The following is a 15,934-nucleotide window of genomic DNA, read 5'->3' on the forward strand; positions in this document are numbered from 1 at the left end:
ACCCCAAACACACCTCCAGGCTGTGTAAGGGCTATTTGAACAAGAAGGAGAGTGATGCGGTGCTACGCCAGATGACCTGGCCTCCACAGTCACCAGACCTGAACCCAATGAAGATGGTTTGGGGTGAGCTGGACCGCAGAGTGAAGGCAAAAGGGCCTACAAGTGCTAAGCATCTCTGGGAACTCCTTCAAGATTGTTGGAAGACCATTCCCGGTGACTACCTCTTGAAGCTCATGAAGAGAATGCCAAGAGTGTGCAAAGCAGTCATCAAAGCAAAAGGTGGCTACTTTGAAGAACCCAGAATATAAGACATAATTTCAATTGTTTCACACTTTTTTGTTAAGTATATAATTCCACATGTGTTAATTCATATATTCTTAAATGAGAAGGTGTGTCCAAACTTTTGGTCTGTACTGTATATCTCTAAAATGCTCAATCTGAGGTCTTGGATTTTTTGGGTCATTGATGGGTAAAGTTTTTGACAATACTTAAAAAAATAATTGTGCCAAATGGTAGGAATGCACCTACTGAATAGATGACCAGACCAGGTCACAAATACAAGTGTTATATTAAATGATGATGTCCAGGCCAAGAATGTCAATGTTCTCAGAACATGGAACAAGTAAGGGTATGTGCACACATCAGGATTTCTTGCAGAAATTTTCCTGACAAAACCGGACATTTCTGCCAGAAATCCGCATGTGTTTTTACCGCGATTTTGACGCGTTTTTGACGCGTTTTTTGTGCGTTTTTTGTGCGTTTTTTCCCAAATGCATATAATTGCGGGAAAAACGCAGAAAATCCGCAAAAATAATGAACATGCTCAGTTTTTTACCGCGATGCGTTTTTTGCGCGGAAAAAAACGCATCCATGTGCACATAACATGCAGAATGCATTCTAAATGATAGAATGCATAATGTATGCATTTTTAATGAGTTTTTATAGTGTTTTTACCTCGAAAAACCGCGAAAAAACCTGAACGTGTGCACATAGCCTAACTCAGTAAATCGGTGTATGAAATCATGATAGACATCTACAGTATCTACCTTATTTACCCCCCTCTGGGACCCACCTATATCTTCACGATATGGGTTTTCAGAACACTTGTGCCACGGTTTCCATAACTCCTACAAAAATGAATGGAAAGAGGAAAGCAAGGACCTCCCGATTAATGGATGTAGTGACCAGTGGGCCATAAGATCCTGCTCTGGAGATTACACCATGTCCCAGAGGTGGATAGGTCATAAATGTCTACCATGGGTATACCTTCTGAAGTTCGTGATTGACAATAACCAGTGTGATCACAACTTAAAATTATCAGATATGTCAAAACGTTTGCTTAAGAGACGGAACAGCTGTCACATTTACAGATCATTTTCAAAGCATTTAAAAGTGTAATTAATAAAATAGAAAAGTTATCGTAAAATAACATCTTTCAAGGCAGAAAAAACATGAAACGATGAAGCCTAAAGTGGGCACGAGCTGCGTACTGTGCGGGCAATACTCTACAATGTTCTTGGCCATCATACAGCATGGCTGCCTCCTGGCTTATCGGACAAACACACACATACTGTTTTATCAGTAGCCTATTATTATGTTTTTGGGTTGAAAAAGAAAAAAGGGAAAAAACCTACACAAACATGGAAAAAAAAAACCTCTATGCTGATGTTGTTCTTGGTCAAAGTTAAACCCAAACCCCCAGTTAATCAATGCAATGGTGCCAGTCCCCGAGGCACTGGTACTGCTGTGAAGGGTAGGGTTGGGGCTGTTCTTGTTGGAGATCTCGAGGGTCAGACAACTCTGGCTTTTGGTCACTTCCGCAATCAAAGGGTTTTTCTGGATTACTTTTCCTAATTGCATGCCATAATGTCTGTTCCTGAGCAGAGGAGAGGTGAGATACTTGTGTACATAGGTCTCACCCATGGAAGCAGAATATCTGCAGAGGAATCTCTACTTTCCCTTGTCTCTGATGTTTATAAGACTTAGATAAAGCAAAAGTAATCAACCCTCTGCTCAGTGTGCCAACACAGGAAAACTGTCCTGCAAAGGGCACAAACTGGAAAGAAAACATGTTGGGACCAGAGTTTGTACATGAAAATTGGGGTAGCTTTAAGTATATGATTAAGTTGCATAATTTACTCACTTAAGAATACTTAACTAGATTTTTTTTGCTGGATGAATCCTTTACTGTTCACTAACGAAGCAAATTGGACATGGGTGTAATGGAGATTTTTTTGTATATATAATTTCTCACATCATTCCAATCCATTCAATATAGAGCAGAATAGAAAATATTTGGCAGAAAACATGACTCCTACCACCCCCCTCCACCGCCATTATCAGTGGGAATGTGTTAAGAAAGAGAAAACAATGTAATCTGCTGGGATGATATGTGACTTCTGTGCATCAGATACCGCTGTTTGAGCTTTCTTCTGCTGACAAACCAGTAAAGGATCACTGGGATCACTGTTACTTTAAGGACTTTATCTTTAGGATTCGTGTCTTTTCGGCTCATTAAGGAGGGTCTTAATGATCATTATGTCAATAAAGCCAAATTACAGGACTGTGAGAAAGGTCTTCTTAAGTACATAGATCCAAGTGAAGTTAGTTAAGCAGTTATCTAATGACCCCAAATACTGGAGAGAAGGATTTCTACAAGAATAACCAAAATATACATTTATATAGGGGATGATAATTCTCTATTCTGCATCCTTGGCTAAGTGTTTTTATCACTGTGATATTGGTGAAGTCTTCCACTATGGATGTACATACGGAGCAGCAGAGTCCGCTGATGAATCTGTATTGTGAGTCTTGGTTATTGATTGCATCATGTCCGATTGGTAGATACGCTAGGCTTCATGCACAGGACATGCAAAAATTATCAATTCTCTAGAATCTTTGCCCTAATGATCAACTTTAGTACCTTTCAGATAATTAAGGTAGATAAAACCAAGGGTTTATCTGGTTTCTTTAAAAAAAAAAAATGGGGCCAACACAAGCCCCTCCAACTCCGGTGCTCTACTGTTCCCTTCTGATCTGCAGCGTTGCTGTCACATGACCGCTGCAGGCAATCACTGGCTACTGCTCTAACATCACCGTTGAGCCCAGAGATTGGATGTAGTGGTCGTGTGTCGCTGCCAACACAGCTTGGTGAGGAGTAGTAGAAACGCAGCCTTGGCGCAATTTAAAAAAAAATAAAAACTGTATGCCCCCTTTAAAACTCATAAGGACTAAGAGCTATAAATTTACCATGCTTCATACTGGGCTTTACCCTAACACTTCTGTAAATTTACAGCGAGAAGTTAAAGCTCCTGCAATCTAGAAGGAATAGGTCAGGCCTCCAGCTGCCTAACGCCGCCAGCTAACCAGGGGAGAAGACAGAAGCGGTTTATTAATGCTTCTGTATTCTACTTCATTGGCTACAGCTTAACACTCAGTGAGCACTATGTACTTCACCAAAGAATCGGCATCACCAATGCTTCTGCAGAGATGCTGGGTCTTAACAGACCAAGATCAGCTTTATCAGTAACTTAATGTCATTTAAGTGGGCTGTTTTTCCCCTGTAACTGGGACTTCTATGGATGCCCCAGTTTCGGTGGAAAAAAATTATCAATAAAGTTAAAAATACAATTTTGGGGGTAATCTCTTTGAGACTTTGAGAGCAATTATGAAATTAAAAAGTATATATATATATATATATATATATATATATATAAACTTGTACATAGAACATAAAAAAAAGTCTCCAGTGCACAAAAACTTTAGGTCCTTTCATGACCGTTTATCAGACTTTGTTTTCAATGGCGTTTTTTTTGGAGGCTTTTATCAAGGTTTTGTATTTTTACTTTTTTTTTTTTTCCACGCCATTGAATAATGAAGAAACCGCTAGCAAAAATGATGGCAAAGGACCCCACAAAAAATCCTGATGTTTTCTTTTGATCTTTCCCAGAGATCATCTTCTGAGAGGAAAACGCCAGAAAAAGGGACCCTGAAGCGATTAAAGGGACTAACGAATGACTGAACATAGAAATGTCATTTTTCCTTAGACATGCATTTTCTTTTGAACATTTTTTGATGGGTTTTCAGGCCGAAGACCGACCACAATGAAGATCTCTAAATTCCTAGATCATTTCCATGGCCAAAACCGCATAAGAGAAAAGTGGTGTGCACATAGCCAAAAACTTTGAAAAATTGCAAAACTGCCTCACAGAACAAAAACCTCCTCCAAAAACTCCTCAATCAGTTTCCACTAGAAAACGAAATAAATCTATTCTAATAGTGTATTAGAATATAGGTTCCTGACGCTAGACAGCCCCTAGAGGCAAAAGAAAATCCATCCAAACACGGGATATGTCCTAAGTTCTTCGTGCAGAGTTCTGGGATTACGAGTCACACACAAGGCCACATTTCTGCGCCTAAATGTGATCATATTTGCATAATCTATTGTGCCCTTAATAATGCCGTTAATAGAAAATCCCAGTCATCTGTATTACAGTATGTTATTGTAGGGGAGGGCTTAGTGAAGCAGAGGAAAATGTTTAATTAATTGTGTAGCCCCCACACATGTCTAGTAGCCCCTTCCAACACTGTAGTAATCACACTGCTGCATGGCTGGAGAGACGGACAATTATGTCCAGCATAGACTTTACCAATTTGTAATGACTTTTTAGTGTCTAGTAAACTGGTGAGAGCGTTACAACCCCCCAGATTTTCCAAAGTTTTTATATATTATGACAGTTTAATGAATTTTTGTGACAAACACGACTGTAATATAATTAGATCTTTTACCGTGTAATATGTAAGAAATCAGGAAAGTAAAAGGCGCTTACTTATTACCGCCTTTATGTTTGAGGATCTCATTGTTAGAAAAAGGATGAAAATTTATAGAGAATGGTTATAAAGTCACTGCCGCAGATGTAGATTCACACATCATGTATTTGGGGAGGATTTTTGAAGCTAAATCCATACTTTTTACAAGTGGATTTTGCTGTGGATCTGACTACATTTTTCCACTTTGCTTAATTATGGGCATGGCCTACTGGTAATGGAGTATGGTTGCTTTCAACTCAACAATGTGCCACGAAATTACAAAGTTAAAGGGAACCTGTCACCCCGAAAATCGCAGGTGAGGTAAGCCCACCGGCATCAGGGGCTTATCTGCAGCATTCTGTAATGCTGTAGATAAGCCCCCGATGTCACCTGAAAGAGGAGAAAAAGACGTTAGATTATACTCACCTAGGGGCGGTCCCGCTGCTGGTCAGGTCGGATGGGCATCTCCGGTCCGCTGCGGCACCTCCCATCTTCATTACAAGACGTCCTCTTCTGATCTTCAGCCACGGCTCCGGCGCAGGCGTACTTTGCTCTGCCCTGTTGAGGGCAGAGGATAGTACTGCAGTGCGCAGGCGCCGGGCCTCTGACCTTTCCGGCGCCTGCGCACTGCAGTACTTTGTCTGCCCTCAACAGGGCAGAGCAAAGTACGCCTGCGCCGGAGCCGTGGCTGAAGATCAGAAGAGGACGTCTTGTAATGAAGATGGGAGGCGCCGCAGCGGACCGGAGACACCCATCCGACCTGACCAGCAGCGGGACCGCCCCTGGGTGAGTATAATATAACGTCTTTTTCTCCTCTTTCAGGTAACATCGGGGCTTATCTACAGCATTACAGAATGCTGTAGATAAGCCCCTGATGCCGGTGGGCTTACCTCACCTGCGATTTTCGGGGTGACAGGTTCCCTTTAAGCAGGGTATATGCATGAGACACTGTTGGATTAGCAATCGTTTAGCAGACTGCTATCTCTCCTGACTTTCTTATACATGAGCATTTGGCTTGGTTGAGCATTCATATGACTTCAATGGTGAGACATATATTCTGACAGCGGCTTATTTACCATGAAATAAAAAAATTGAAATTTTAACGGTTGATCCTTATCTCCCCCAAAACTATTTTTTTTGAGGGAGAGTCAGGAGGCCCCATCAAATGGTCATCTGGTCCTGCTAACTGGGTTTGGCTGACGATAAGCTAATGTGTATAGGAGCCATTAAAGGGAACCTGTCATCCCGTTTTTTCAAGAAGAGCTAAAAATAGCGTTAAATAGGGGCAGAGCTGGGCTTTACATTAGTGTATTTTGGAGCCTTTATTCCCTACCTATGCTGCCGAAATACCTTTGTAAAGTCGCCGTTTTGGGCTGTCACTCACGCTGGTCTGGTCATATGGGCGTGGTGACAGCGCTGTTTCTCCACCAGATCTCCGTTGGTGGCGTAGTGGTGTGCGCATGTCCAAGTGGCGAATCCACTGCGCAGCTTCAAGGAAAATAGCGCGATCTGCGCTATTCAGCCGTTCATCATGGGCGCGGCCATCTTTGTGAGGCCGCGCGTGCGCAGATGGTTCTTCTCGACTTCCCGGGGCTTCAGGAAAATGGCCGCGTGATGCCGCGCGTGCGCTGATGGAGATCGCGGCGGCCATTTTCCTGCAGCCGAGATGCGAACTCGGCTTCAGGAAGATGGCCGCGCCCACCGAAGGTATTTCGGCAGTATAGGTTGGAAAAAAAGGCTCCAAAATACACTAATGTAAAGCCCAGCTCTGCCCCTATTTAACGCTATTTTTAGCTCTTCTTGAAAAAACGGGGTGACAGGTTCCCTTTAAATATAAATGTTTAAAGGCCCCCATACACATTACCCTAACATCGTACAAACCCGGCTCGGCCAACAGTGTAATGTGTAAGGTGGCCTCCTATCCTTCCCCCTCGACAGATGATATCTGGGAGATAAAGTTCCTAAAATGAAGATAATCCAGCTCAACGAACCGTGAATAAGATTTTATTCACACAAAGTGCATAACATAGGACAAGATAAGCAGTACAGCTAGAAGAATTGCAACATCAACGCGTTTGAGTAGACAGCCCACCCTTAGTTCAGGTGTTGTCCGAAACGCGTTGATGTCACATTTCTTCTAGCTGTATTGCTGACCTCGTCCTCTATTATGTACTTTGTTTGAATAAAACCTTATTCACTGTTCGTTGAGCTGGATTATCTTTGTTTTAGGATTGTTCTATGCCTTGACATGGCGTTTCCAGGCTCCGAACACCTTCAAGATGTGTCCTATGGTGAGCTGGATCTAATCTTGAGATAAAGATCTGCCATGTCAAAAATCTGATCCTTTTGCTCTGGCAGTGGCGATCTTATAGAATACACAAGAGCGCCTGGCAGAGTACGCGCTTCTGTGTATGGAGGAGTTGGGAGAGTCACCTGCCGGTCAAATGATCGGTTGAACCTATTTATTGTGAATGTTGCCTCTAATGCTGCACCAGATTACCGTAATCATCCGGCATGAGCCTGTGTGATAAATCTGGCTCTTACAAAGACTGTCCAGTCTAAATTTATACTGTCTAAAAATTAGACCATTTTAGTCAATTTACACCAATTAATCTAGGGTCTCATTGACGCAAATATAATTCAGTAGGACATTTTGTAATTCATAAACATATGATGAAAAGCCATAGAAAAATACTTTTTTCCCGTCAGTTTCCGCTACTTTCCCAGCTTTTCACCAAGGATTTCATATTCACAAACTGTCATTTCACCAAACTCACAGGCTCTTGGCTTATCCATTTTTTCTAGTGGTTTTATCCTAAAGCTTCAGCACCTCTTGGGTTATATTTGCCTTATGCCTGTTGTTTGAGTGACATGGACCTCAAAATGTCTGTGGATCATGGAGAGGCAGTGTACTGTGCTGCAAAGATGTCTTTCTATGATCACATTAATACATGTAATAAAATGATGAAAGCCTTGAAAGATCCAGTGGTTGCATACAGGTCATAAAGATGGAAATATATAAACATGACTTGTGCATCATTATGTGTTACTTGTTGCTAAATATATGGTCTTCAATAACAATCACAAATGGACAAGTCACTGCCCTTCCAAAAGATCAGCACACTCATCTCCTGCTGTTGTCATTCCCTAGATCTATATAGTACATACTTTCTACAAAAGTGTGAAAAATGATACTACTAGTAATTGCTAAACAAAAATACAATATATTATTCAGACAAAACAAAAAAAATGCATATTAAAAAACAAGACATAAAATAAATTTCATACAAATGTATGTAAAGCACTGCGTAATAAAATAGCGCTATATAAGCAAAGCATAATAAATAAATATTAATAAAATAGCAAAGAAAACAGATACAAAGTTGAGTTTTAGTCTGAATCTCACCGTCCTCGGTGAATATATCTTGTTCGGAAGCATCCATTAAATTAGAGGGATATTCAGCCCTGGTCATCACAGCGGGTGGCTTCTCTCCAATTTGTGGCTACGTTGGACAGTTAATAGGATTAATATGAAATATCTCTTACACTTGACTAACAGATAGAGAAATACAACATATAAACATACCAAAGGCATGCTAGGGAGGTAGAAATTATTCCGTATAGGTAAATCGGTGGCGGCAGCTCCCAGGGCGCCATCTGCCTGCAACCAACACAGAATAATAGTGTTCAACAATCAATTTTTTTTATCGGAAGATTTGTGCGATGCTGCTACTTTCTTTCCTATTTGGATTTCCACATATGTTTTTTCAAGCAAGCACGCCATATTCCGTGGATTACCCATTAGTGGGGTTGTTGACTCAGCTATATCTACTGGACTATGCTAAAAGGATGGAAAAGGATGTAGTGTTCCCGACCAAAATCATGTGAGGGGCTACACTCAGACAATCATGATCACAATTACTGGTGGATCGACACATTTATAACTAGCAGTTGGAAAATAAAGGGTCTATATACTGTACTTGGTTATACAGAGCAGCCAATCAGAGGAGGCACAGCTGCAGGGGGAGGAAGTCAGGGACAGAGCAGTCATCTGAACCAATGGCAAACGGGAGGCATGTCTCAGATGACCTCAGACTCCCTGTAGGCACTGTAACTAGCTTGTAGTCTCGGTGTCACATTTTTATCAGTTACTGTGGCCTAGGGACGCTGTGAGTGACAGCTTAGCCACCCTATGAGATCTGGAGTGTGCTGCAATGTCAGTATTGTAAGTGATAGTCCAGTCATCCAATCTGATGCTGGGGCATGCTGGGCTGTAGCATTTTGATTGACAGCCCTGCTGCTCAATCTGGCCTAGCCTGTGGGCATTTCCACAGATGCCTCCTGCCCTTAGTGATTTGCTGGCTATTTAGATGACTCGCTGTGAGCAGTCCAGTGTCAGTTGTAGCTTAGCTTTGTTTGGTGTGTGTTCTTAGCTCTGTGTCTTTCTCTGATCTTGTTGCTGGACCTAGGATTTCTCATGACTATTCGTGTGAATTATCCCTTCTGCTCTTGATGCTCACTGACTTCAGGTACCTGACCCCGAACTTTGCCTCTGACTATCCATTTGTCTTACTCCCTTGTCTTGACATACCATCCTGGCATTTGAGCCTGGACTGTTACCTAACCATGCCTTTGTCTGTACTACGAGCCCTCCTGGTATCTAACCTCGGACCTCCTGACTGCCCTGTCTCATAGCTTGTCCGTGCGTAGGGACTCGGATCACAACTCTGCCATCATGTAGATAAGCAAAAGCACAGCCGATGGGCAAAATGTAAAAAAAATACATAGTAGGATGTAGGTATTAACTTACAAAGCATTTTTGAGCTCATGACTGGACAAGTCACTTTAGGTCTACACATTAGATACCGGTTACAAATATTACGTCTATAATACATACATAAGATCTGATACATACCATGTAACTGACGGACACCCTGTGCAGGTTCATGGCCTGCCGATGGAGGGACTGCCTTAGGAACATCTCATCTTTAATGGCGTGGAAACTTTATTAGCAGCAAAGAAAAATAAAAAATAAAATTATATACAGCATAGATAAGGACGTCATATATGTAAGAACATGAATGTGAGCACTGAGGTTACGTTTGGTGACACAATTTTAAGGGTTACTCCATAAGGAAAATACCTAATTGGACATAAGGATGTCATAGAAGAATAAAGAGTGGCTGCCGCTCAAGAGAACAGAGTGTGACCAAATATTATACAGTTATTAATGGAGGTGGTAACAAACCCGAACCCAAAATCTCAACCTCACCAATGGGGGGATTCCGATAAGTTTTGGAAGGAGGAGGACTAGAACTCTAGTGCTATACATTTTAAGTAGCAATTCTTATAGTCAATATCAACCCTTTAACGAGCCTTGCAATGTGACTTAGGATAAAAGCCAAATCAGAATCGCAATTTGCAGACACAGTGTTTTGGGGTATTGCCGCTCGTCAGTGCAAAGAATGATTTCTGATTTGGCTAGTTGAGAGAATTAAGACTGAAATTTAAGGAGTAAATTTCCCCTTGTGGAGAGTGGCAAGCCAGGCCTGGCATGTCAGAGTGAGGAGACTTATACGCCTTGCATGCGCCTATGGGAAATTAAATATGCAAATTGCCTATTCACAGAGGAAAAAGACTAGAACTAAAAGTCAGCATCGACCCTTTTACGAGCCCTGCTATATGACTTTGGATAAATGTCATTACCCAGAGAAGCATGCATGGCATATACAGTAAGTCTCCTCACTCTGACATGCCAGGCATGGCTTGTCACTCTCCACAAGGAGAAACGTTACCCCTTAGATCCCCCCGAAACATATATATATAGAATGTGATGATCTGTTAAACCAAATTGCCTGAAAATAGCACGTAATAAAGTATCAATAAAGCTGTATAAAAGGAGTATGCAGTTGTACCTCTTTTTCTAAAAGCCAAATAAATATTAACTATCTGTGCAGGATGGACAAGTGTGAACACGAGTGTAACACAAAGCAGAACCAAAACACAAGGACCTTTTTATCCCAGACATGGTGCCCCAGCGTTGACACAGTTAAACAATGTTTAATAAGGGAAAAGATAGTGAAAGGGAAAATATGACTCAAAGCGCAAACAAGCAAATCGGGAGCTTATAAAGCAAGAGGGAGATAAAGGACAACAGGTATCCTCTGGCTTATCGCAAGCACCACAAATCATAAAGCTGTCTTACTTATCTCGCTCTGATGGCTGATGCCATACCACAAGGATCGCAGTTCACTAGATGTCCCATCAAGACAGCGACACTAGTGTGATTAGTCAATCATTCCACAACTAATCTGAAGAACAGGTCTGAGTGATGTGAACCTGCAATAATACCATCAGGGGCTCATTCTTGTAGTTATGAGCATGGTCACAGATGGAGATTTCTCATAAAAGTTGTTGTCCCAAAAACAACATTTATCAGCTATTCCCAGGATAAATGATATATGATGATTTCTGGGGGCCCGGATGCTGGGACCCCCACTGATCCCAAAAACGGGCGCCCAAAGTCCTTGTGTGAATAAAACATTAGTGAGCATATGTTCCCACTACTCCATTATCTGTCTATAACTTCTATAATTAATGGGCAACTAATGGTCCAGTGGTGGCACGTGCTCAGTATTGCTTTCTTTACACAGCAGATTTTGAGCCTCTAGTTCTCATGATCGGTGGTGGACCCAGCAGCCAGACCCCCGGAAATCATGCATTTAAAATCTATATAGGGAATATATGATAAAGGATTTGTCCCTTAGGCAACATTTATCACCTATTCCCTGGATACATATTAAATGTATGATTTCTGGGGTCTGGCTGCTGGGACCACCACCGATCATGAGAAGAAGAAGCTCAAAATCTGCTGTGTAAAGAAAGCATTACTGAGCATGTGCATTATTATACAGCTCTCTTTGATCTAATGATGCAGGTGTACTTACTTTGAAAATCCATGCAATAATGGCGGTGTAATTCTTTGATAAAGTTTACCTACATAATATTAAAATGAGCATCTTATGCGCCCAAATGCTTTTTCTAGAATCAGGATTATACTGTAAACACGACATTAATTCTTCATAGTAAGGACAACAGCCTTATCTGGTCTAAGATATATATTTCATAATGTATATAGTTTTTATTCTGAAAACTGGTTACTGATTTAGTTTCAGCAAAGTCTTGTCATAGTTTTATAAATGTAGTCACTTCTGTTAGGAGAGAGATGACCACTGGAGGAATTCAGATTTCCTGAGATGCTTCAGGGACCTGGATGTGAGGTGATAACGACTGTTCAGGTCCTAACAGAAGACAACAAACTACTCAAAATAAGGAACTCTATCACTGACGAATAAACAGGGTTAAAAATATAAAGGGAAATTATCCTTTTTTTAACAGGAGGACTTCAGCATCATGGTTAAATATATACAGTACAGACCAAAAGTTTGGACACACCTTCTCATTTAAATATTTTTCTGTATTTTCATGACTATGAAAATTGTGCATTCACACTGAAGGCATCAAAACTATGAATTAACACGTGTGGAATTATATACTTAACAAAAAAGTGTGAAACAACTGAAATTATGTCTTATATTCTAGGTTCTTCAAAGTAGTCACCTTTTGCTTTGATGACTGCTTTGCACACTCTTGGCATTCTCTTGATGAGCTTCAAGAGGTAGTCACCGGGAAATGGTCTTCCAACAATCTTGAAGGAGTTCCCAGAGATTCTTAGCACTTGTTGGCCCATTTGCCTTCACTCTGCGGTCCAGCTCACCCCAAACCATCTCGATTGGGTTCAGGTCTGGTGACTGTGGAAGCCAGGTCATCTTGTGAAGCACCCATCACTCTCCTTCTTGGTCAAATAGCCCTTACACAGCCTGGAGGTGTGTTTGGGGTCATTATCCTGTTGAAAAATAAATGATGGTCCAACTAAACACAAACCGGACGGAATAGCATGCCGCTGTAAGATGCTGTGGTAGCCGTGTGCTGGTTCAGTATGCCTTCAATTTTGAATAAATGCCCAACAGTGTCACCAGCAAAGCACCCCCACACCATCACACCTCCTCCTCCATGCTTCACGGTGGGAACCAGGCATGTAGAGTCCATCCGTTCACCTTTTCTGCGTTGCACAAAGACACGGTGGTTGGAACCAAAGATCTCAAATTTGGACTCATCAGACCAAAGCACAGATTTCCACTGGTCTAATGTCCATTCCTTGTGTTCTTTAGCCCAAACAAGTCTCTTCTGCTTGTTGCTTGTCCTTAGCAGTGGTTTCCCAGCAGCTATTTTACCATGAAGGCATGCTGCACAAAGTGTCTGCTGCTAGAACTCTGTGTGGCATTGACCTGGTCTCTAATCTGAGCTGCTGTTAACCTGCGATTTCTGAGGCTAGTGACTCGGATAAACTTATCCTCAGAAGCAGAGGTGACTCTTGGTCTTCCTTTCCTGGGGCGGTCCTCATGTGAGCCAGGTTCTTTGTAGCGCTTGATGGTTTTTGCCACTACACTTGGGGACACTTTCAAAGTTTTCCCAATTTTTTGGACTGACTGACCTTCATTTCTTAAAGTAATGATGGCCACTCGTTTTTCTTTACTTAGCTGCTTTTTTCTTAACAGTTTATTCAGTAGGACTATCAGCTGTGTATCCACCAGACTTCTGCACAACACAACTGATGGTCCCAACCTCATTTATAAGGCAAGAAATTCCACATATTAAACCTGACAGGGCACACCTGTGAAGTGAAAACCATTCCCGGTGACTACCTCTTGAAGCTCATCAAGAGAATGCCAAGTGTGTGCAAAGCAGTCATCAAAGCAAAAGGTGGCTACCTTGAAGAACCTAGAATATAAGACATAATTTCAGTTGTTTCACACTTTTTTGTTAAGTATATAATTCCACATGTGTTAATTCATAGTTTTGATGCCTTCAGTGTGAATGTACAATTTTCGTAGTCATGAAAATACAGAAAAATCTTTAAATGAGAAGGTGTGTCCAAACTTTTGGTCTGTACTGTAGTTTCTACAGAAAAGGAAGTATTTCTCCCAGAAAAGTATTGCAATTACACATTTTGTTATACACGTTTATTTCCTTTGTGTGTATTGGAACAACACAAAAATATCAGAAAAAAGAGCAAATTGGTCATTATTTCACACAAAACTACAAAAATGGGTCGGACAAAATTGTTGGCACCCTCAACTTAATATTTGGTTGCACGCCCTTTGGAATAAATAAGTGCAGTTAATCGCTTCCTAGAACCATCAACAAGCTTCTTACACCTCTTAACTGATATTTTGGACCACTGTTTTTACAAACTGCTCCAGGTCTCTCATATTTGAAGGGCACGTTTCCCCAACCAACAGCAATTTTAGGATCTCTCCACTGGTGTTCAATGGAAATTAAATACGGACTCATTGCTGGCCACTTCAGAACTCTTCAGTTCTTTGTTTCCATCCATTTCTGGGTACTTCTTGAAGTATTTTTGGGTTGTTGTCCTGCTGGAAGACCCGTGACCTAGGATGCAAACCCAGCTTTCTGACACTGGGCACTACATTGCGACCCAAAATCCTTTGGTAATCTTAAGATTTCATTATGCCTTGCAACCCCAAAACATCTTTAAACCTCCACCATATTTGACGGTAGGTACTGTGTTCTTTTCTTTGTATAGGTGGCCAACTATGCTCTATAGGCAACCATAGAGGCTCTACAAGCAACCATCTATGCTCTACAGGTGGCTATCTATACTCTACAGGTGACCATCTATGCTACAACTCACACTATTAACAGGGGCCTGCTTACAACGCTATTCCCCAGGAGTTTAACAGAATGCTGATTGTTTAGTGTCTGTAAAAGTGAAAAGAGTGAATTACAGTAAATAAAAAAAGAAAATGATTACAAAAAAAAAAAAAAATATAAAATGCTATCTCCATAATCAAAGTTTCCTGTGCAATAAAGATAGCATGTAAGGTATAATGTTCAATAAACATAAGAAAAAACAGATAAGTAGACTTTTTTACATTTTACAAAAAAAATAAAAAAAATAAATGTTATTATACGTGTCCCAAAATAATACATCTCAAAAAGAAAAAAAAAATCAAGAGCTCAAAAACAAAAAAACTACCAAAAAACTTGAAAATAAAGTTATTACTTACAGAAAATGGTAAAGCAAAAAGAGACGCATCCAGTCACTGACAGGTTCCTTTTAGTTTTTGATAAAATGCACATAAGAAAAACAATGTATTACATAAGTGATCGGGTTTCATGAAAAGGACACATCTGTAGGTGGATTTGGAGATCATATACACATTTACATATACCGGTATATTGACTTTAGAAAATTATAAAAAAAAATAAAGCAACAATGGTTATTTATTAAACTTTCAAGGAGAAACAACCACCAATCAGTAGTTTATTTGTCCAGTTCAAGTCAGGCAATAAAAACAAATTCTGATTATTATTACGATTTCAGACACATCATCACCATCCAGCAATGGTTTGTGGATTTCCACAAATTGTGGAGCGTAGACCTTGACCACCCCAGACTACCGTAACACTGAGATCCATAGCTGTTATCTCTTCCGATGGACCCCATTCCTACTGTAGTGTGCTTTGATTCAGAACGTGTGTATGGGATAGAAGGTGAGGGGGATGCGGGGGTGATGCTGGGGGTCTTTCTCTGGTGCCTTTTAAGATGGCAACTTTTGGATCTTGAAGAAATCAAGTAAAACTTAAGCACACTAGCAATTGGACAAGACTGACATAAAAAACCTCAAGAAAGGCAAAAACAAGTGGTATGGAATGAAAATTTAAGAAAACCTACAGTGCTGTAATGTTCAGCCCAGGAGAGCAGTGCGTGTGAGGAATCCCTGCTCCGACTGGGCAAGTAACATTACATTCACGGTGCAGCGGGCACGTGTCTGTCTATGGCGCAGCTCCTTCAGGCTGCAGGACGGGAGTGGGAGAGCTGCCTTCCAGATTTGACCCGTGGGCCACAGATTGACACATGTGCTGCATATATAATGTAAATGTATGTAATAAAGATGACTCTTACCTTTGTTTTAGAATATCAAATTTCTTTTCCCAGGTTTTATTGAGTCTCTCCAGTTCCTTTTGCAATCTAAAAATA

The 15,934-nt window shown here is 40.9% G+C and overlaps 1 protein-coding gene across 1 annotated transcript in view; it reads right to left on the reverse strand.

Annotated features, from left to right (window-relative positions):
• The window catches only part of C6H10orf67 (chromosome 6 C10orf67 homolog), a 148,785-nt gene that overhangs the window by 12,855 nt on the left and 119,996 nt on the right, over positions 1–15,934 (reverse strand). Inside the window, exons 12-15 of the mRNA XM_069729559.1 lie at positions 15,860–15,925; positions 9,725–9,812; positions 8,396–8,470; positions 8,216–8,312 (exon numbers count right to left, since the gene is read on the reverse strand). Coding sequence (XP_069585660.1) covers positions 8,216–8,312; positions 8,396–8,470; positions 9,725–9,812; positions 15,860–15,925 — 326 coding nt within the window. The remainder of the gene's footprint in view (positions 1–8,215; positions 8,313–8,395; positions 8,471–9,724; positions 9,813–15,859; positions 15,926–15,934) is intronic.

The sequence above is a fragment of the Ranitomeya imitator genome, chromosome 6, assembly GCF_032444005.1.
Source record: "Ranitomeya imitator isolate aRanImi1 chromosome 6, aRanImi1.pri, whole genome shotgun sequence".
NCBI classification, from domain to species: Eukaryota; Metazoa; Chordata; class Amphibia; order Anura; family Dendrobatidae; genus Ranitomeya; species Ranitomeya imitator.